This window comes from Echinococcus granulosus (assembly GCF_000524195.1).
Source record: "Echinococcus granulosus chromosome Unknown EG_S00108, whole genome shotgun sequence".
NCBI lineage: Eukaryota > Metazoa > Platyhelminthes > Cestoda > Cyclophyllidea > Taeniidae > Echinococcus > Echinococcus granulosus.
The window spans coordinates 164,132-187,436 of NW_020170488.1; the positions used below are offsets into that span (position 1 = coordinate 164,132).

General features: G+C 44.9%; 4 protein-coding genes across 4 annotated transcripts in view; 3 read left to right on the top strand and 1 right to left on the bottom strand. All coding sequences in view use genetic code 11, as the record gives it.

Moving 5' to 3' along the window:
* EGR_08504 (hypothetical protein) overlaps positions 1 to 127 on the bottom strand; it is a gene marked incomplete at both ends in the record, with an annotated part of 2,910 nt that extends 2,783 nt beyond the window's left edge. The window contains one exon of the mRNA XM_024497753.1: positions 4 to 127. Within this exon, the coding sequence (XP_024347839.1) occupies positions 4 to 127 (124 nt within the window). The remainder of the gene's footprint in view (positions 1 to 3) is intronic.
* A 592-nt stretch (positions 128 to 719) lies between these two features.
* On the top strand, positions 720 to 2,939 carry EGR_08505 (hypothetical protein; the record flags this gene model as incomplete). Its single annotated transcript, XM_024497754.1, has 1 exon — positions 720 to 2,939. The coding sequence occupies one exon, from the start codon at positions 720 to 722 to the stop codon at positions 2,937 to 2,939; it is 2,220 nt and encodes a 739-aa protein (XP_024347840.1).
* A 3,156-nt stretch (positions 2,940 to 6,095) lies between these two features.
* On the top strand, positions 6,096 to 7,933 carry EGR_08506 (hypothetical protein; the record flags this gene model as incomplete). Its single annotated transcript, XM_024497755.1, has 2 exons — positions 6,096 to 6,324; positions 7,590 to 7,933. 2 exons carry the CDS (start codon positions 6,096 to 6,098, stop codon positions 7,931 to 7,933), a joined length of 573 nt encoding a protein of 190 aa, XP_024347841.1.
* A 3,340-nt stretch (positions 7,934 to 11,273) lies between these two features.
* Positions 11,274 to 21,739, top strand: EGR_08507 (hypothetical protein; the record flags this gene model as incomplete). The annotated part of the gene is made up of 6 exons (XM_024497756.1): positions 11,274 to 11,425; positions 12,147 to 12,435; positions 15,203 to 15,457; positions 16,821 to 17,228; positions 20,365 to 20,620; positions 21,672 to 21,739. The coding sequence occupies 6 exons, from the start codon at positions 11,274 to 11,276 to the stop codon at positions 21,737 to 21,739; spliced, it is 1,428 nt and encodes a 475-aa protein (XP_024347842.1).
* Between the last annotated feature and the right edge of the window lie 1,566 nt (positions 21,740 to 23,305).

Sequence of the window (23,305 nt, forward strand, 5' to 3'; positions counted from 1 at the left end):
CACCACCACCACCACCACCACCACCACCACCACCACCACCACCACCACCACCACCACCACCACCACCACCACCAAGGATCGCCATCCAGTAGGCGACTGCTTTCATGTTCGATGTTTTACTGCACATTGGTAGCAGACTAGCATCCCCACCTCCACCATAGGTACGATAGGGTAACCACGCTTACAGCGTTCATTCATTGCTACACGCCCTTCCATGTTGATGGACATTGGCCACACTGGACTCGACTGGATTGGACTGGACCGACTACTGGTGAACAATGGGACCCACCTGCCAATCAATAGCGTGTGAGACTCCACCATGGCAGACTACCTTTGTTCTCCGATTCGATTTGAACGCGCAGCGTGCTTACTACTCACCAGACGTTGTTCAGGATAGAAGTGTGGAAGTCACCTCATCCGTAGTAGTGTCAATTGATGAGGCACTTTTTTACTCCCCCCGTCTCTAAGTTACGGTGCAGTAGCTTAGGTGAAAAAAACTCGCAAAGGCAACAAAGAACTTCAAGATTCATGGGCACTAGTCTAGGCTTGAGCAAATAAACGGCGATTTTATTGGTTGTAGGCGTTAAGACTTAATTACGGTGCCTTAAGGGGAAGGTTAAAAACACACCCAGAGTAGTTTTATCCCATTTTGACAGGTTAAGCATGCTGCTTATAAGCGGTCACAATAATAAGTGTTGGCGTGTTGGTTTTGTAGGCCAATGTTACACGTGCTGTCAAAAAAGTCCAAGTTGAAGAAGTCGCATCAACGTGGCCAACGCCCCGAGACCTCACAGGACACAAGATGGGATGCACTGGAGGTGGAGACAAAGTCGACCACTCCTGACTATCGAAATCAGCGCAAATTTCGCCGCGGAAAGGAGGCCTCTGTGTTAATCCTCGGTGAGGATCTAAAATTTGGGGGGTCTATTCGAACTAGGAGTACCTCATCTCGACGCTCCTGTTCAGCGATGGTGACATTTGAATCCATCAAACCAACTCAAGTGTGGCAAGCTTCTGCCAGTCCCTCTCCACCCACAACCTCTGCAACCACTAGACGCTGCGTTAAACCCAAGCATCCAGTGGACAGTTTAGCTCTCTCAATGATCGCGCAGGCATCAGCTGAGAACCAGTGGCTGTCGCTGTCCACAGGGGATGAGGACGATCTTAGCGACAGCACAGATAATGATGAAGGTACTGAAGAAGTGAGGAAGGAAGGGAAAGGGCGAACGGACAGCGATCGAGGTAAACGAGCGTCCACATCAACTTCTCATCGTCCGCGAAGCAGTCCTTCTAGTTCTGACTCCTCCTCTAGTTTTGAATTATCCCGATCTTCCACAATGTCCGCCCGTCATAGACGAAAAAAGCAGTCGTCGCGCCGACATCGGCGAGAAAACGCTGCATTCTCGTCAGGTACTCCTTCGACGTCCAGTGATTCGTCATCCAGTAGTTCGTCGAGTGAGGAAGACAATGAATTTGATCTATGTTGGAAGATGAAGGCTGGTGGAAGTCTGCGGAATGCCACAGCAATTCAGTCTACCCCGCAGTTGAAACGAACACCCCATCATCATCATCATCAATCCCTTGTACTTACACCAACTGTAACTCCACAAGTCATGCCAAGATATCCTTCCACTCACCATTACAATCGTCCACAGACCCTTAATCTGACTGCCGGTTCATTTCCACGACCCATGTCGGCTAGGAGTTCTTCAAAAGACCCGCCCTTTGTACAGACTATTGCCAGAGCGGTGGAAGACTTCTTTCCTACGCTGGAGTGGATTGAAAAGTACAAGGTTATCAGTGTGCATCGAGGCGATCTGTTAAGAATTATTCCTTACCCAGGTACAAATCCGGACAAAACGTCACCCACTACGGGATGGTTCTTGGCGCAGAAGTGGTGTGCAGATCACGCGTCTGGAACGAGTCCAATAGGATTTATTCCGCGCATTATATGCTCTTTTGTCTGCCCTGATAATACACCACGACTTTCACATATCACTCCTCGACACACAGGTTCACATGACTACTCTATGAAGATGGCCGAAAACAGCGCTTTCATGACAGTCTCTGCAGATGTGAGTCAGGCCACTTCTGGAGGTCAGATGAGTGCGAATTCCACGATTTGCGACACGTTCTTGGAACCAGTTTCAGCTCGTAGTATCTATCCCTCTCCACAGTTAAGCCTTCATACTCCCTGCACGACAGCCGTCAAGACCTCCTTCACATCGATTCCCGCGGTTTATGAGATTGAAGATCGAGATTCTGGACGTGGACCAAGTTCTGGCTCGGAGTGGAGTAGTGGAAAGGGTGGAAGTCTTAGCGGAGCAACGGATATCAACGTGGATGATAAAGACCAGCCTCAACCACAGACACAACCGCAACCACAATCACAACAACAACAGCCCCCCACAAACAAACCCTCTTCCTGCATTAAGTGGTCTCCAACTGGAAGCTATCAGCGACGTTCCTCCTTCGATCAGCAGTCTGGATCTAATTTCTCTTGTCCCTTGCCACCACCACCCATGGCGTTGTTGTCTCATGTATGTACCGTGACTATGGGAGAGATGAAATCATTACCGACACCGGTGACAACAGCAACAGCATTTTCAGTTTCCGATACGGAGGCTGGGGGATCCATATGCTCTTCGTTGGGGACACGAACACGTCTCTACGTGCGTGGATCAAAACCGCTTACTTCAAAGGCGACAGAAGGGGAGGTGGGAACGGAAAACAATATGGAGTGGAGGGATGAGAAGGGTGGAGGCAGTCCACTAACCCCGGCGGAGCCTGTAGACGAGGAGGAGGAAGGTGACACCAGTGGATCACCGCAGTCCACCGTAGTAGTAGTGTCGTCCAATTCGGATCCCGCACACTGGGAGCCCTACAAGACAATGATCCAGGTGGGACAAAATAAACTGGAGAAGTTCACTCTCGTGTAAACAATGCGTATTACTGTTGACGTGTGTTCATTACTCTCAGGTCTTTCCCCTCAGGTGCTTTCTCCAGTCTGCTTCCCCTCTAGTGCAACCTCCTCGCCCACTCATTAAATATTTGCATCACCTATGTACACATTATCACTTGCGACAGGTCAAAATTGCCTACCTTCATTTACTTTAGAATCCCTTATTGACAGTACAAATGAGTTATATTTCCAAGATTGGCAGCCCTTCGTTTTCGGTGGGAAGTGGGTGGGTGGGTGGGTGGGGAGGGGAACAAGAGAGTGGCATTAGGGAATCTTCCCTATCTGAATTAATACGTCAGTAGCGGCCCTCAATTCTCCTCAATCAATACTCGAATATCCTTCCTAAAAGTAGGGCACCCTATTTCTGGAGTACGCTTTAACTTCTGTCACTTTCTTCAAGTGATGACGATAAACTGACACAAATGTTGTGGTTGCCAACGAATGATCACCGAGCTGCTGTAGACAGGCACGTTTCCATGCTTCGAAAAGCTTCTACATGGCGGTTGTCATATGTCCATCAGTAAGGCCGTTGAGCTTCACAGATGACCGCTTTAAATTTTCTAACCATCTGATAGTGAATGTTAGCCAAGTCGCTTTTATTCTCTTAGAGCAGGATTTCAAGGTCATTGCTAAATTAAAGGATGAAAAAGTGCCTACTAACTAATTTTCAGTAAATGTTTTGCTCTTGTCAAAAATTTTTGAACACAAGTGACGACCGGTTAGTAAATAAGGAAAGTGGATGTAGAAAAGAGCGGATTAGCCCAATTCTCTCCCGGACTTACAAACTTAGATAAAACCCTTTTTGCAAATGAAGAGAAGAATTGGCGGGATGCTACCCGAAACAGCATGCGCGGATTAAAATGGAACCAAGTAAAAAACCCCGAAGAGAAGTCCACTTAAAGTGTGTGCGAAGTTAAGTGAATAATTGGAATAATTCTCGTTCGGTGGTGTCTGAACTTCTTTAGCAGGTGTCATAAAAAAATTTTCCGAGGGTACAGTAAAATTGGGTGATGATGAGTGTGATGGGTCAGAATTGCAAGCGATAAAAAAGAGCTAAATAGATGGAGTTAATTAATGACCTCTAATTGCTAAATGCTTTTAGTGAGTGCCATTTTGCGCTACCGCTCACAAGATTAATTGGACAAATCGGTATCAAACTAACAGCAATTGAAAATAAAACATCCAAAGAACCCCAACATCTGCCATTACTGTGTCTCCCACTGGGAAAGGTTGATAAGAATGGTCGCAATCATATATATACAAATGGAGAAAAAATAATCAAAATGGAAAAAAGAGTTCAAAAACGTTTGGGAAAAGCAGTAAAAGGTTAACAAGAAGGAAGAAAAATCCAAATAAATGGGTAAAAAGGAAAGTGGATGAGGTGAGGGTGGGAAGTCAATAAAATGGATGAGAGAGTTAGGGACATGAAGTAGTGCAATACATTGGAATGCGGCGTCTCGCCTTGCCTAGTCACTACCGTCGCAGTGGGTGGTAAAAAGGCGGGCTACTGACAATGTCGGAAGACTCCGATTGAGGGAGGGAGTTGGCAAGACACTGAGACAACCGGAGAGGGGGCACGTGCGTGTGTGTTTGTGAATGTGCGGATATGTGAGTGTATTGGAGCGTGAGTGTGTTGTATGGTTTACGGTGTGCGAATAAAATGGGGATAGATTGCATCATATCTTGTCTCCTCTCATAATAACACATCACTTTAATTTACTTAACTTCATTGCACTTTACTTCGCATGCCATCATATCACATCACGCCTTTTGTGAATCCAAAGTTGAAAAAGATAAGTAACTGGTGGATGATTGATGATCAGTGGTCCATTACCAGTAATCGACTATCGTTGATGGATGGTAGATGCGCTTTGTGTGTTACCTATTTACTGACTGATAAAGATCGGATACTGAGATGGGTGTCAGCTTATGAGATTAATTGATTGACTGCTCAATTTTCGCTTGTTGTTTATTTTGTGATTTATTGATGGTGCAGTTGCCAACAGGTTGGCAGATGAGGAATGGGGTGCAGTGTGCAGCGGAAAAGTGGGGTAGTATGTGTGCCATGTGTCAAGTGGCATGATATAGTGCCTGTAGCAGGATAGTGTAGAGGGGCTGAAGGGAGGGGGTAAGGTCAACGTAACAGAAGGCAAGGGAAAAGAATACAAATGAATTAAAGGAGATAAAGGTAAATTTTTGCGAGTTATTGTGATGAGATATGATGTTCTAGTGTTCTGTAGATTTATGTCAAACTATTAGTTTTTCAATAAGAAAACGGGTTTAGGCTGCCACAGAGTGCAATTTTTTTGTAATATTCTGTTTGTTTCTATTTTCTGTGCAATGAATCTCATTTTAGTTGTTTAGTGAGTGGTTGGGATAATTCTAAGCGGTGTCAGGTTCAAGGGAAACGAATTCCATGAAATGGGTTAAAATGGATACTGTACTTGTCCAATCTAAGGCAAAAGAAGTGAATTTATTTACAGTCTGCGTTTTAGAGTGGTAGTTATTCTGCTTTGGCCTAGTAAGTACCTCCTTATTTCTTACTACCTTTGGTTAATCGCTTTTGTATTCGCCTCTCGATGCTTCTCTTTGAGATTCCTTTCGTTCAAAATTTTCCAAAAGTTGCTTCCAACCCTATTTACCCTGCTTTTTTAAGGTTTCTGTTTTACCATTATTTTCCTAATCAAATATGTCCTTGGGGCTTTGTAGTCCAATTTCCTTTGTTGGCTATCTGATACATTTCATACTCCTGGCCCGACTGCTTACTACTGAGACAGCTGTTTTGTGAAGTCATATTCGGCGCTATCACGTTTTTGCTTCTTTTCAAATGTTTAAGGAGTTTTTTGGACTTGTACGTTTTTAATTCTCTCAGTTTCTGTCATTTTTCTTCAAGCTTTCGCTTTAGTTCTGCTGGCATACCACTTGTTATGTGCGCGAAAACTAATACAATAGGACGCCTGGTACTTAGCTATTCGTACTTTCGTGTTTTTGTTCAAATTTTAGAACGTGGTGCTGTTTGGATCCCTTTAAAGGTCGCTTTTTATACTTTACGTGAACCGCTTTTCGCATGGAAGCAATCTATGCATTTAGCTCTTTGTTACTTGACATCTTTACTTCGTTGTTCTGTTGAACCATGTTCTCACATTCTTACATTTTTGCCATTCTTAAGGTGAAATTTATTGCCATTTATCTCATTGTAACTGCCACCAATGTCTCAGCCTTACACGTCTTCGGTGAATGGAGTACAGACAAGGTCTACACATTCGTGGCCCGTTTTGCTTTTCAAAAGACCGCCGTCGATGAAGTAGAAGCCACTCGAGGCTACATCTTTGGCAATGTTACCAGCTTGGACCCCGCATTCAGTATGTTTAAATCTTGCTTCATTTTATTAGTCGACTTTTTATTTTGTTATTCATTTCCTAACCCCTTTCATTGTGCATAGCCGTAATCTGCACTCACTGTTTTGCTAACGGAAGGTAGAAAAACTGTGAAAACTTCACTGTGAAATGTGAGAGATATGGTATGAGCTCTTCCATTAGATTTTATCGAGCCCTTTTAGCTTTTAGTCACTTTAGTAACCTCACAACTTTTGAAAAAATCCCAGTATGTTTTTCCTTCTCTGTGCTAGATTTTGAATAGAACGCGCTAGTTAACAGCTGCCTGAACCACAAAAACAGGCGGATAATTTAAGCATACTCTTTGAGTGAGCGCCATGCATTTGAAGTAGTGAGGGGTAATCCGTATTCCTTACTTAGCCTCATAATTTGGTTGATCATTTCATCCATTTGGTTGTAGTAGAAGATTCATTCTTTGTGACACATTGATCTGGACTCAGCAGATAAACGTGTTTGATATCGCTCATGAACCTCTGAGCACTAGAAATGCAAAACGTGACAGTCCGTGGTAATGAAAACAATAGGAGATTCATCTTACTGTCAGACTACTAAGCACATCAAACCTTTCATTTTTATGGTTCGACTTTTTCCTGAGTGGGGAAAGGTTTACAACTTGTGGAATTTTAAGAATCGAGAGGAGCTAGATTTTCTTTCCTTTTGGAACCTGGTAAAATCCCCTTCGTCACAGCCCGGTGCAAACTAACCGTTTGTCCTACCCACTCAGCTCAGTCCTCCTCCAAGTTCGAGTCCTTCAAATAACTTATTTTTTCATCACGGTTTGACATCCCCTAGTGAGCGCTATTTGGTTACCTCCGGACTAGCTCTAAAGGGAATATAAGGCGTGTCAGCCTCTAGATGGGGTCATTATTGCTGTGCAGAAGTACTGTGGGACTCGTGGGAGGTGGGAGACGTATTTCCTGGTTGCATACCTTATCTCTTCTATAAAACCCGTCAAAAAGTAGTCAGGTTTGTTAAGGCCACCCACAAAATAGAAGCATAGGTCATCAACGTGTGGACCTTCCAAATCTGGTGATAGTTCTAGGTACAAACTACATTGTAGGTGTTCATTTGTCAAGTTTTGCTGAAAGCTAGGTAATGGTTTGAATTGAACAATTTTTGTAGAGATATTTGTCTAATGGTACAATCATCAAATGTAACACTGAACAGTAGCAAAGTATCAAAGAGGACTATCTTAGTTTACAGTGTAATTTGGCATTTGAAACGCCCTACAGATTCCTCCACAAGGCTGCCACCAGCAACTCTGGTGGTAGTGGATGGTGAGTACGTAACTGATCTATACGGCAACGCTAGCCGACCTGTGCAATTCTTCGGCGACGTCTCGAATAAGTCGCACCTCAGTCTCTGGCTTGCCGAGACAGCACGGTGTCGGACCATGTTCTCGCGCATCAACACTCTTGCCTGGCACCGCAAATGCGGTCCTAAAGCCAAAATGGACTTCTTGCGGCAGGTGCCCTGTACCACTGGAGATGTCTGCTCCGAGGAGGATGATCGGTCTCGTGTTCAACCCGAAGCGCAATTCACTTTTACGGTCCAGGATCGTCGGCAACCTCGGTAGATCCTCACTCAATTTCCCCCTCTCTGTCCGTCTGTCTATCTTCATAGCAAATAATTTGTCTATAACTTAGGGATGGCAATTTTATGCTCCATAGAACAGTAGATAGCTCCTTCTGCTTTAGGTCCATCTCTGAAAGCCTCACCTAGTTTGGTATTTGCTGACTTTTGTGGTTGGTAGTCTCTGCCTTCTTCTGATATGAGAGACCTTTTCGAGTGTCCAGTTTCATAGTCAGTAGAAGCAGACCTATCGTCTCCCTCCTACACAACACCTTTACTCCTTTCAATTTATCACTGTCCTTGTATATCCCTGGGACTTGCTCGTCTTGGAAAGCTGGCCTTGAAGGTTCGCCTTCTTTCGGCCTCTTTCTGCTTCTAGGAGTAGTTCACAGCCCTTCCCTTCAACTCCTTCACTTACCAATGCTAAATTATTTTTCCTCAGGACATATTGAATTGCCCAATTTAGGTGCTTTGCCATTCTCTCTTTTAACTCTCGACTATCATGGTCGACAAATCTCAGAATCAACCCGACGACGGAAGTGACATGGCCCATTGTTGTTCATGTTGCATTCTATGAAAGGCCAAAGATTAAGACTGGTCGGGACGCAAGTTACTCCGTATTTACATCAGCTTAGTAACTCCTAGTAAAGGCTATTGGGGGATTTAAAAACAACCTTACCTTAAACGTATGAAGTAGCTGAGAATTTAGTTGCACAAATGGCATAAAAGGAACACCGTGGAGGCCAAATCAGTTGAGACTGAAGAGATTTGCTTGGACCAGCTTAAGGACAGACCCAAGGAAAAGTAGAAGTTAAACCTCGAAGGTTTCCCAAACAAGTGGGTTAGATCTCTCAAATAAGGGCTTTGAAAAAAGAAAAGCGCCTTTTTCCCCACTGAGTACATCGTGAGAGTCTCCGGGATATGTGATATCGACCACCATAGTTCAGAGGTTTCCTTGTCTCAACAACGGCACCAACACCCGCACTACCAAACGGAGCATAAAGGAGAAAAAGGCGGCGTTATTACCCGCACCATATAATTTCCCTCTCTGTTTGGTTTCATCCCAAATTAGTCTTTTTGGGATTAATTGGATATTGTCACCCACCATAAAGTGCTAAAAATACCTCTCAATTATTCACGGAAAAGCCGGGCCATCGCTTTCTTCTAATTTTGGCAGAAAACACCTTAAGACGTATCCCCTTTTCCCCCATTTTGATGTACTTTTGGGTACTTTCGAGGAGTTATCTTGTAATGGTGTAACCGCCAATTGTCAAACTCGAGGGCACCCAAGGTGGTGGTGCTTGAATCACGAAGTATCTCACGCCTCCCAATGAGCCAATAATGGAAGTTGACTAGGTGTGATGATGGCCTTTGTTGCTAGAAGGCGACAACACCAAGTTTTGTCATATAGCGTGATTCTGCCCTAAAAGGCCTGCATATAAGTGTGAAAATACTCCCACCTAACATGCTATGCAATTTCTCTCTTGTTGATGTGAAAAAGAGACGCCACATTCAGGTATCAGTTAAAAATGGTTTATGGGTTTTGTGTTAGGCACCTAGTGCGGAAATTCATCACGCATAGCAGCCAGTATTACACCTTATTTTGGTGCCTTGTTGACTGATGTAATAGGTGGCCCGACAGCATTAAAAACCGCACAAGTGCGCTCTTTTAACCACGAGGAGGAGATAATGAGCTATTTTGCGGAGTGTAATTCTAACGAGACGCGATTCTTTGTTTGAGGAGATTAGTGGAGCAAAAAGTTTGGCCCACTTTCAGTGAAACTTGTAGCCTGTGGAAACGTAGAGAGTGCCACCGACACGGGTGAGTCAAATTTGCATCCAGCTCGTCTTTGTCGGGGCTCTCTGCTTTCTTCATTTTTTTATATTCCTTCCCCCGCCCTCCGTATCAAAGTGCCTCATGGACGGATGCAGATCCGGCCTATCCAGCGGTCATACCAGTTTAAACGCAGTCCCAAAACTTGTGAAATTTGTTGCATTGGTCTTGAAGAATGTACGGCGGTGGAGTAACCAAGAAATTTGTTTTCGGTGGTGACACATGTGATGATGACCCCCTTCAGTGCTGTTGAATTTGAGAAATGAAACTCCTAGTTTACATCTGCTTTAAGTGGGAGGAGAGGGAGCCGTGAAAGTCTCCGAGTAAATGGATTTCATCCACACTTCTTGTATTTGCAGGCGACGGGCAATAAGCTTCACTTCTTTCACGTACGCCTTCAAAACGAGTCATGCCTTGTTTCTGGACTGAGTTGTGCTGGGAGGTGGCAGATTTGCTTGGTCTGATGATAGTGCAGGTAGTACAGGTGTTGATGCCATGGTGAATGGATGAAACCGCTGCGGTCTTACAGTGGCCGGTATTCCTCTGAGTGTCTCGTGGTGAAAGAAGGAAAGTTAACATTGACGAATTCGGTAACCACGAGTCGAAATAAATCATAACCAATCAAAACCAAGTGTCAAGTTTATCATGTAGTCAAGCCTTTTGAGCATTCCGATTCCTTAGAGAAGCATCAAAGAGGGTAGAACGCCTTCATTCGGACTAGAAAACGGGTTGTGATAAATTCAACCAAATCACACAAATATTATTCTTTTTACCGCCGAGGTATATGGACACCGTCGTTGGCGCCGATGCTGTGGTGTCTTCATGATGTGCACACCCACAACCTGTAAACTTTAACACCTTTTAAGAGTGATTTACGTTTCCTTTTTTACACTTTGTATGTGTTTTGTCGCTAGAAGTGTTTATTGGGCAAAAGAATGTGATGACATCTATTTAACGGACTTGAGTGAGGCAAAAAAGTAGCCGATATTCGGTTTTTTGGTTCCTTCACGCTAATGACGTCTGGTAACGAAATCGGTTTGTCTAGTTTGTCTGGAGAAGCAGAAGGACTGTCGATCAGCGATCGTTTGTGAGTGCGCATACCCGCAGTCGCTCCGGACGGTCTCCCTGCCGCATTTCCCACCTACACAGCAGAAATTTCATCTGAAATTGATGGATGCAAATTTACCCTGTCTGTCTGAAGAACTGAATTTACCACGGTCTCAAAGCTGTGGAAGCTTCATGCGACATTCAGTGAGGGCGCGGTAGAAAAATAGACAGGTCAGAAAAGGTTTTAAAGCTTAACTCGAGGTTCGGAAAAACTTTTGGAGATGGTTGACATGAATGATGAATCAGACCGTGGTACCTTTACCATATAAAAAGGCACCAGTTATATAATTTGTGGACAGATTTGTGATGAAAAGTGGTTCCTGTATATTAAAGTTCATGGAGCGAACGGACATATTACTGGCTATGAGCAAACGACCCACTCACTTGCCACACAACTCCACAGATGAATTCGCTTACTTCGAGCCGAGTGTGGTGCACTGCAGGCCCGGTTGTTCATCGGGGTGAGATGTGTCCAGTCGATCATGTCCAGGAAGAACTCCTTCATCGTCTTTGGGAACAGGCAAGACTGGAGAATGAATCGAAACCGCCACAAAGGTGGCCCATGAGGAACTGTCACATCGCACTCTGGGAAGGGGTGGGGGCAATGGCTCACTTTGTCCTGCATATTCTTCTGATACTGAATGCCACCCTTTCCTGACCTCAAACGCAAAGAGGAATAGACAGTCTGGAAATAAAAGATGAGGTAGAGACGGAAGTGTCTGGGGCAGAATTATTTTTGCCGTCTAGACACGGAATACTCTACAAAGGTGGTATTCACAGCTACTTTTTAGCTCGTTGACAAAGTATTATAGGCCATAGATAGTAATGGTGGCTATACCAGTGAACACTCAGAGAGACTTCTACGAAAATAATCGTTTGGTGCATTTTGTTGTCATAATTTGTATAGTTGAGGTTGGACAGTCGAGTTTGTTTTATTGTAGGCTTGTGTTGTGTGCCTTAGAGGTGTGAATACTGGGGACGACCTAGGCGTCAAACTGACGTCACAAGAATAGGTCCTGGCGATAGGTGTCTTGACTTTTAGTTGGAGGACGTCCAATCCGCGTCAGCGAGAGTGCTCCTTCTCATACAACCTACAGAAACTAGGACTATCTCCGTGTCCACTATTTCTGTTACAGCGGACTTCTTTTTCATCATTCAATCAACACCTCAACTTTGGAGTAATTCGTTGTAGAACTTTCCTTTTGCTGCTTTTATCTTTGTGAGACTCCTCGCCACCTTTATTAATGATTTTTCCATCTTCCTTTCCGCCTTCAAGATTCTGGTACCTTAGTCTGATTGCTTGCTACCGCAATCTGACCACCTGCGAGTGGGAGACTTCGGCGCTACCTCGACCCGACAGTGACCTCTCAAAGAGTGACTGCGGCGATCCCTTGAGACCCTGCGTACCAATGCGCATGCGTTATGACATCTGGATGGTGAATGGGATACCACGTCTACGTGACTACTACCGATTTGAGCACCAGTTCTCCTTTGAGTACCACGATATCTTCGAGATCTATCTCACATTCGGTGTCCTCTACCTCTTCCTTGGTGTCATCCTACATGTGAGTTGAATTCATTGTCATCTTCATCGACTCCCTTGAAAATTTTTTATAGGCGTCAAATGCATATGACTACAATTTTTTTATATAGCCGCGGCGTCACAATTATGTGACGCATATTCTTCCTCCTTATACGACTACTGCTACTAACAAATCGAGCCTCAAATAGCTCGATTAATATGACAAAAACTTCTTAGTTTGAGGGTTGCCACATTTTATCACTTCTATTGCAGTAGCAGTTGCATGTATCGGGGATCACGTGGATACTCTGATGATCTCCTGACAGTCAGTTTTACAGTATTGTGTGAGTAGTAGGCTCATAGGCTCATTCAACCCAGTCAAGCACTTGTTTGATATTTCTTACGAAAGGCGGGCGGTTGGACTTGGCAACGCCCCTCAAAAGTGGACAGGGCGTTCTGAGGGCTTCAACGATGTGGGTATGCCTTAATTGGTCTTGCCAGAGGTGAAGGTGGTCCCTAAACACAACAGATAGAAGGAGCGCTCAGAGCACACAACATCCTTTGTCCTCCTCTTAGAGGACTATATTTGCGTTGACACCAAAACTTCTCGATTGGCTGTCCTAAAGAAGGAGCTATGAAAGCACTGACCCTATTTCCTAGCCTTCGTAAAGCTAGCAAAGTCTGTCAGATGGTGTCAAAGCAACTGGGAAGAGCGTAGTATTATCTAGCTTTAACTTTCTTAACCCCCTCCCCCCAGAGTCTTCCCCTATCAATTGACAAAATAATTTGCTCGACTTTCACTAGGGCCAGCTGCACTGGCTTGCTGAAACCTGTAGCAGTTAAGCTATTGTTTATATTGCCTTTAAAAGTCCACTGTCCATCTATCCTATACTCTACTATTACCGCCTATTGTTTGATTAACCTGATGGGCGTATGTGAGAGTGGGGGAAGAGAACGATACCGTCTCTCCTAATCCTCACCCAATCCAAGCTACCACCTAATCTTGACATTAGAATGCCACGTGGCATCGTCATTTGAGCAAAATTTACCACTGAGAAGTAAAGGCTGACAGGAAAACGGAGGTGACTAGGCCCAGATTTCTTGCCTTGACGCCCCCGAGACAAAACCGCGTGTAGAGATGGCCTCCTTTACTGCTATCTTGTCGTTTTGGTTGAAGGCGACTTCAAAAGACTAATTCTTTCTTCCCGTCCCATTTAAACCGCACAAACATCTTTTTTGTTGCCTTAAAATTCGATAGTTTAAAGAAATCTTTTCTATCGACATGCGGCATCTCTTGCCCCCTCTCAGCTATGATTGCTTTAACTTGGGCGCACATGCACAGCCAAACTGGTGACACTCTACTTAATTTGCTTCAGGGAGAGAAAATTTTCCAAAATGTATCATTGTACATCTTTAAATCACAGTCACAGTTTGTTACGTGAGAAGAATATAGTTTTGTAAATCCTCGCTAATTTTCTTACCTCCGGTAAAGTAGGGTGAAAAAAGGCGGAAGGTTTTTCTCATCTTTTGTTACTGCAAAAGTAATGTATTAAACAAATCTCGAGCTCTTTTGAGCAGAGCACACCTTCTGTTTTTCAAATTTGATCCGCTACCACTGTGGTATTTATGTGACGCCCCGCTTTTCTTACTTCAATCCAACATGTCAAATATTTGTCATGTTGGATTTCATAGCGTTAGTGTCCTGTTGAAACAGCGCAACCTCCAGATTGTGGTTATCAATTTTTCCTTGATACCTCCAACATATGGTGCATAGGGGATCTTCTCGGCTCAAGCCGTTCGAGAGAAAGCTGGATGCAGGCAGAGAACTTGGTGATGGTTTGTGGTGTATCTCCAGAATCCAGAAAAAACGTGCCCCTAGCTACGTAGTGAGCGCCTAGTGCCAAAGAAAAATTGACATCCATCACGTGGAGTAACACCAAGGGAGTGCGCCATGAGGCCTTATTACGAGTCAGCTTTGCGGCGATGTGAAGTGTGGGATCTTTCGTTGCCGTGTAGGAAGAGGCCTTTTTTCCAGTTTATTCTCTAGAATTGCCTATTGCTGGAAGTATTAAAGAATTTTTTTTGGAAATGATCGAGTTTTACCTTATTGACTCAATGCATCTCATCAGTATTCGTTTGATTTGGAGTTAGTGAACAGGCCCTGATAAACAATAGGATCTGGAGTGCACCATACTCGACTTGAAGCAACCACAGTCGTCTGGAGGTGGGTGGAGGTGTAATGGTGCTCCTGCTACTCCTAGAGGTGTTGACGCCATGATTCACGGCCGTACGTAACATGCAATTCCATCAACGAATAACTCAGCAGGCCGCAAAGGACTGTGTTCATTTTGCCCTGAACTATCACAAGGTTGAACAATCGCTAGGTAGATGGATGAAGGCGCATGTGCTAGTGTGACCCGTCTATTCGCCTACGTGTCCGACAGGCTGACTTGACAATGACTGTGACGTCCATAGCGTAAAGATAACTTAGACCGGATGCACCTGGTCCGATCACTATTAATATATGACGCCTACTTTCGTCTAGACTATTTTCTGATTTGGCCACAGTCACGGACAGCCCATGCTGTCCACTTTAATACCAAATGGATTGAGAGCTTAGATACTACTATTACTTCATCCGTACATTTGCGCAAATACAAAATCCTCTCCTGTAAATGTATTCCCTACCAGCATCACATACATATGCCACCCTGACTTTCGTACAAATATGGGACTGTCACAGCCTTGCCTGCAAAAGCAAGCAGGAAGGAGGGATTGTCTAATTATAGCGATAAACTTCTGACTTGTAGATCAAGTACAAGGGAGAGTACGAGCCGTTAGCGTGTCTCCTCTTCACGCACATCTGGCTGTCTTTTGGAGCAGCGACACTGCGAGCTATCCACTTTTCAACCTTCTCATTTGATGGCGTCGGAGCACCCGCCCTCCTTTTCATCGGTGATGTGGTCGCTCTCTCCGCTGAGTCTCTCCTTCTCATTCTCATCCTCACCACCGCTGAAGTCGGCTTTCCCATCCTCCCTGCTGAGCTCTCTCACTTTGAGCAGAAGGTCCGTCTCCATTCCCATTGAATCTCAATCTTTTTTTTATTTGCCTCTCTGAGTTTATGGAGGCCTGTGCGTTCTCTTCTCCATCCAGTTGGCTGGCTGGTATGTCCTAGAGCCGATTTATTTATCCCTCAGTTCTTGCTTGAACAAGTCTGATTTTTCACCGTCAAATTTCTTTCTCACTCCCCCCCGCCCCCACGCTTGGGTCCGTTGATGTCTAAGAGCCGACTTCGATCTTCCATCTGCGGGGTTGAACTTGAAGCGATGCTTAGTCGCATTTTACCGTTAGAATGTTTATTTAGTGTTTTTTTTTTTTGTCATAAAACTGCTATTAAGTCACATTTTGAAGCTACACTAAGATTTGTAACTAATCTATGAGTCAGTGGTATTTGTATGCGTTAGCGGGTGTAGTTGTGGCTGCTCACTCCCACTAAATGTATTCAATGGCGATTTTTAAATTTCCAGCCCCATTAGCATGGGAGCGAACAGACTTGCTTCACTTTCTGGCTTTTGCCTCATCACAACGATGCATCCTCTAACAAACGGAAGCGAAGTCATCGCCGTTTTCAGGGGGGTGGAGGGTCTCCCTGTGATCTTTGGAATCCAGGTGACACCAATCTCCAGCAGTCTGACTGAACTGACTTGTTAAAAATCGTGTTCTCGTAAAGTCTAGCAGCTTATATGCTCCACTCATAATGTCACATATGCTTGACGCTCTACGAATGTGTAATGTGTTCTTTGTCATTTTCTGATGACTAACTTTCATCAAACAGATTGTTTGAGTGTAAGACAATAAAGTGGCTGTTGGATGCGCCTGGTGTAGTCTTTAGTTTTTGAACGCCTCTTGAATTGGTTTGAGTGTTGATGTCATCGTTGGGACTTTGAGAATCGATGTTCTCTATGATCTTATTCTGAGAATGTCTACTATCCCAGTAGAACACCTAAGAACGCTCTAAAAGTTCCTTGTGGAAAATTGAATGTTGGGACATTTTTGAACAATTGGGGCCGTGGAAGCATTCCGAGGTGAGGATTGGAACAACGAGACATAGTAAGGCAGACTGCCACACTAAGATGGTGAGGTGCATTGACAAATGATTCCTTATGGGAGATGTTTGGCGGACAGGGTTAAAACTCTGAGATGTGTGAATGAGTGTGTAATCGGAGGACTTCAAGAAAAAGTAGGCGCAGTTTGTACTTCCTGACAGGTGTTATATCAGCAGGAAACGGTCAATTTGACATGAACACTCCGCGCGTGTAAGCCGTTGTCATCTTTGAGACCTGAAAGCACCAAACGCTTTTACAGGCAACGCCGTGGTAGTCGTTAGCTTTTAAACGTCTGACCTTTATTGCGTCATACTGCTCGCAGGTTCGTCAATACCGGAAACGTCAGTACCGCCGAGTACTTACTGCTGGTGTGGTCCCCTCGTCTGCGTCCAGTTCCCGCGAAAGCGATTCCACTGCACCGAATGGTGGAGGACGCTCCCGCTGTAAGGATATTGTCCTGCCCCCTACTGCAGCTACGTGGTCAGTGGCGCTGTGTCGCTCCGAGTCGGCAGCAGCAGCGGCGAAGATGGCGACTATGGTAACGACCCCTTCGGTGATCTCTCTCACCTACACCACTCTTGGTGAGGAGGCGGAGGAGGCCTCACGCCCCTTGTCCGTGTGCATTGGCCTCTGTAAGTGTACTCAACGAAGTCTGCGCACCTGCATCTACCTTGGCTTAATGATCGCCCTTATCATCTCCATCGAATTGGCGCTCTACATTTGGGCTCGGGTACGTCCCTTTTTCGACCTTCACTTAATCCCTATCCGTATCCACACCTAGCAACTTCTTGAAGCTATTTATATCCTTAGGCTAGAGAAGGCGCCTTCTCTTTGTCTATTTTGTCTATATTCAACTTTCTTGGTGTAGTAGGGTCCCAGTGATCCGCCCTACTGATGTCTTCCGGGTTTAATTTTGCTTTCTCGTTATCCGTCTCTAAGTCTGGCAGAAATTTTAAAAGGCTGGAGTGAGACTTTTCGTGCATTTTGCTCATGGACTTTTTTGTTCTTTAACATCGCCATATAGAGGTCCTCTTTTGGACTGTATTTCATTCCATCTGTACCTCTAAAGCTAGCAAATTCCTTCCAAACGGTTTTGGCGGCTTCGTACAAAGTGCGCTCTCCCATTTTCTTCCTCTAATTAGAGAGTTTCATTATCATATTCGTAGTGTGTATAAGTAGCAATTAGATGTCTCTTTCCAGAGGCTTTTTCGTGCTCTGGATCAGCGATGTCTGGGCTCCAGGATAATTTATACCCCTCAGCAATTATTGACTTTTAAGGCAGCTGAGTGGAGCTTCTCGGTCTATTTTTCTTCCGCCTACAGTGAGTTCTTTTGAAAGACACTCCATTACTCCCTACGGGCCTCTCTGTCCCTATTACTGGGCGAAACCTCGGAATCCTTTGAGTGGTTTTGCGTCTGCAACTAACTCCGAATACTAATAGATGTGGGGTGTGGTAAGGGAGAAGTGGTTTAGCTTGGTTTGTGGGCTCTCCATTGGTGCGTTCTGGCGCTCCTTGTTTTATTGGGTGATCTCCGGTGGGGTCTTTGTGCTTTGAGTTGCATGCTCTGGTAATTGGTGTATTCATCTATACTGCCTTAAAATCAAACGAACTCGTGTAAACATGGGCATTGGTGACGTTTTTCTAGCTCTTTTGCACTGCAGATTTTACTTATCTCTGTTTAATAAAAACTTCCGGGGTAGTCACTGGAGCTGCGCAAGCCTTCCCGTGACATCTATTATGTACGAGTGTTTCTGGGCTTGATCTTGGACCCTATTAAGCTTCCAACTGAAGTATTCGATCCATGAGACTTCGAAACAGCCGTCTTCAATTGTCGACGGATAGCGTAGGTGATAATTGGCCGGCCATTGGATACTATCGAAACCACGAGGTGATTTTAGTCTCGCCTATTTATGGTATCTGATTGACCTTAGTCTAATAGTGCGTGTTGGTGAGCCCAAGGTGCGTCTATAATTGATCTCAGTCAATCGAAAGGGACTGACTGGGCGAGAGTGACATTTCAAAATGTTTTTGGGAATCAGACATGAATATGAAGAACTCCTAGAAAATTGAACCATGAACGACTCCTGCAGGTGCAAGCATCTTCAGTTACGTAATTAACTTTTCATGGCCTCCATTGGACCTTTTTATTCGTCAATCACAAAAAAGTTGCTGCATCAAGTCCACAATTGGGTGTACTAATTCCATAGGCAGCAACGTCAACGGACATAACTTGAAAGGAACTCGATTCGAGCTCTCACTAATGCTACTGATATCATTAAAGTAGTAGTGACATTCTAACCCTGTCTCAACTGCCTCGATATTTGCTAATCCTGAGTTTGTAATTTGTCGAGGACTCCTACAACTCCATGAAACGTTATTGCTTCGTTTTCTAGAAGTTTCCACTTTCGTAGCTTATTCTCGAACGCTCTAGAAAGGTGTACTTTCACTTACCCCCTTCTAATTGGCTGATGCCACGTGTGGATGCACCTTAGGCGTACTAGTATTTACTGTAAGGTCAAGGCCAATTGTATGCTATGAATTGGCGAGACTGAAGTCATTCCCATCTCTGGCGTTTTCCGTCAGCCGATTGGATGTCACCTGCTTGTATCTGTGTTCCTACCTCTCGCCTACTCAAACAGGTCGGAAAATAAGGTTATCGGGTTGTGAGTTTGACAGGGTCCAAGCTCACGTGTTGTTCATGCCATGGTTGCACCTACCATAACCTCGTATGATCGTGGAAGGGACTTTGTATCACCACAAGGAGGTCAATTTATGGCAAAGTAAAGGTGTTATTTCTGAAGGCTGAAAACAGCTTTATTGTTGAAGGATCGGGGGGACTAGTGATTTGGGTCTAAGCAGAGTTCCGTGTCTGAATTTAAAATTTAAAACTGAGTAGTACAATTCGGTACTAGCAACAAAGTCCCTTTCTTGTTTTGGACGTCATCTATCACTCTTCCTGTAGTCATTTCACTGCTTTGACCGTCGGGAACCTTCTAGGGAATTTTAAGCACTATCTAGACGGAGGTGAAGATGTTATTGATGAATTTGCATTCTATCAAGAATATTTCCTCCTTCAAATTTTGCTTTTACCACGAGGTTTCCTCAGTCTCAGTGGTTTGTACCTTCATCTTGGTGACATGACCGGAAGGTCACGCTCACGCCCTTTTGAACGATATTCTTCCACACTGTTATGACGGAAGAGTGATGCATTTTGTGGATTGTAGCCGAGATTCCTAAATGACGTGTCCTCTGTCAAGTTGACTGCTTCGGAGGGCATTCATTTGCGACACAGTGCTAAGGGCCGCCGGAGGTTCAATAACAAGCGTGCTTCGCCTGGCGACTACCTTTAGTAGAGACATCTACCTAGCAGCTAGTCCTGACCACAGATGCCTTTTTCCGGCAAAATTGTAAGCGGTCCCTAACAGAGGGTCTTGAATCGTTCAAACCGAGTCTGAAACTGTCCTTCAGAGGCTTTCGTTTACTGTGGGCCTTCACAAGTTTCAGCCGTCATAGCGGATGGCCTCCCTTTTTATGATGTTTAACGTGATTTCCTGTCTATAGACTTGGAATTTTGTGTTTTGGAGCAGGTCCAGCCTGGGTAGCTTTAGCAGAGCCCTGTGCCAGCATTGGTGTGGAATGGTTCCGAGAAGAATGAAATAGTCCATATAGTTAAATGCATCATTCCATTATGCAAGCGGATTTTATGTTACTGGGGTAAAGAATTTGAAAGGTGGGATGCTTAGGGCTATTTTAGGGCCTCGAAATCAAGGTTTCAGGTTTCTAAAAGCCTTGTCAAAGAAAAACAAGAAACGGCATTCCCTAAAACCAATACATTCCACTCCATCATCTTCTTCCTTGGTTGCAGTTTGACCAGGACCCCGTGTTGGACATTTCGGTGTGGAACACGACGCCAGGTCGCTTGTTAGTGGCGATGCGTCTAGTGGTAGTCTTCTGGTTTCTCGCCATCCTTCGACGTCGGCGCACCTTCTCCAATCTGTCAGAGGTGGTCGAACCGTTGCACTTTGCGGCGGCCTACCTCCTTTGGCTCCTCGCTCTCCCCATTGTCGTCTTCGTCGCACATACCAGTGTTTCGCCTCTCTGGCGTCACAAAACCATTATCGGTACGATTCCTTCCTTTTACCCCTCCTCCCACTCTCCCTTCCCATATAGAAGGTAACTCTGCTTCATGCAAGGTTCCTAGGCTACTTTGCTCTTCAGACCTTCTGACGTCTTTTGCTCCGTTTCGAAGTAGCTACATCACCAACACTTCTCCGAATAGTCATGATCTTTGCAACCTTGAAAATATGGCTCGCTTTGGTGGCTAATAGTAAGTCCATGGACTAGAGTTTTAGGAAGTCTCATTCTACTGATGCAATGTTCCTCTTCTTCATCGTCCACCGTTAGTGAAACTTCCCTCCTCTTCATGCCTTCCAGGTTTTGAACCAAAGAGATTTCCTGCTGCCCAATTTCTAGGTGTCTTGACGGTTACGCCACACTTCATTTTGACTGCAATTTTGCGAGTGTGATCTTACACCCAGGGGGTGGGGGAGGGGGGCTAACCCAATTCCAGCTTGGCTATAGTCGGGCTCCCAATCCGCATATTCAAAGCAGCAAGATTCCAATACGCTGGACAAGCTGGGGCCGCGGGGCATGCTTACGTGAATGTGGGTTGATTGCCAGGGTCGCAGGGTGGCCCTGTTCTCGTGCATTTACAATACTTTGATTAGTCCCTTCATGGTTTATTTGTTCGTGGTACTGACGAACGAGAGCATCTGACCAAGAAAAAGTGGGCTAGAAACAGAGATGTTGTGCTGTTTTTTCTCAGCCCCTCTACAGACAGGGCGTTGGCTAGGTCAAGGCCGGTCTCGTTCAATACCGCCTTATCCGTTCCATGCTGGTCTTCCAGCCTTTATGTAGATCGACAAAAAGTTACCTTTGAGTTTGTGCACCTTCGAGAGGCGCTTGAACACTCGTCTGTTGAAGGGTGCGGCCATTTCCAGTGTCCATTCAACGGTTTCAACGTAATCATAGGGAATGGTAAATCGGATTGGCGACTTGACAGGATTAAAGCGCCGAGGCATGACAGAGGAAGAAGTAGATTGGCACAATGCTGGATGTTGCTGCCATGTGAGCTTCTCTTGAGCGCCTAACTTTGTGGCTTCTCCTTTTCAGGAGTGATGCTCCTCTCCGATTTCCTTGCTTCTATTCTCTACGCTCAATTAATCAACCGAGCCAAGTGAGTGAATTTTGGGATTGACGCTTGACACGGCGTGGATTATTTCTGAGTGGTAATTTTGTCTTGAGAGATGGCAAACTGGACAAGCAATAAAAAATCGCCTTTAGACAGATGGGGTGAGGGATTGAATGTTGCCTGACTTACTGTGAACCAGCGATTTTGATGCATGAGGTGCATTAGCTTTTCGAAGATGTCATTAATTACAAAAGGCAATTACGCAGAGCCGTCATCAACCTCTAAAACGACTACACGTATTTGCCAAAAATATCTAGGGCATTTGTAGCTCCATCCCTTGTTAATCACCTCGAATAGTAAACCAGGAGAATTGGGAGACTATCAGGGGTAACCTGATCAGCAAAAACATCCAGTCATCCACTCCTTTGCCACAGTCCAGTTACTTTATTGTTCTAGTGACACTATTCATCCGCCTAGCTTTTTAGCCAATTTAATTGCTTCTGGAATCAAAATTAAAAAAGTAATATTTCTCCTTGGAACAGAAAAACCCCATGCGTTGTTACTGTTTTAAACGCGATTCAAGTGTAACTGGTCACCATGACCTGACGAAAAACGCATCACATGTCTGCGATGTGTGGGCTCAGGTAGGAGCCACAGTGTCACATACGCGTGAAGTTCACGCCGGAGCACATGGCACGGTAGTAGCCGTGATGGGTACCAACACTGATGCCTCGCCCTCCTTGCACTATGACTTCGTAATCTGTGCCTGCTACTTGTTTGAGAATTAAATGTAATCCTTTCCACGCTTCCTCCTTCAGCGCTTACGCCTCACACTAGATAAGCGTCACAACTACCACCTGCGCCAATAAACTTGGAGTCAACCGAATCTTCGGCTATTAATAACACTTGGGTAATCCTCACAACTGAACTACTGCTTCCCCTTGTTTCCAGTCTACTGCTCAGTCCATAGGCGACAAATGTGTATATTTTTATAAACCCTCAAGACCAACTTTGATGTGATTTTTCACCTCTGATTAACTCAGTTCTGTCTCTTCCTTTCTTATCTACAAATAAAGCGAAGGAAAAATATAGTGAGGCGACTGTGTTTGCGCAATTTTTACGGCTCGGAGGCACGGGACCACCCACCCACGTGACAGACTGTCATGGAGAGGCAGAAATCATCACAGCTGACTCGAAATCGTGATGACCAATCTGGCATATCTTGGAATCACACTTATTACCGGTCCATCTCGCGTAGCATGGTGATGAATCTGATTACACTCATTAGGTTCCATCGAGACGTGCGACCAGAACGAGAAAAGCGGATCGTGCGATGCGACTTATTACAAGGCGCACACTGTTAACAACGCACTAACGAGGGAGCATAAGAACCTCCAGACGCTCGGTTCTCAAATGAAATGGAGCGAAGTGATGAGTCCCCCTAAACGTCGCAGGGGAGAGCGAACGCTAGCTAAGGATTACTAACCTAAACACCGTTTGACCAAAACGCGCCCTGAGTAAAAACAAGAACGAGTTGAGGAAGATAAGCACTGGGTGATAAGAGTTAAGTCATTACAAGTAGGCCATGGCGCCAATAGCTACATAGGTAATGGGA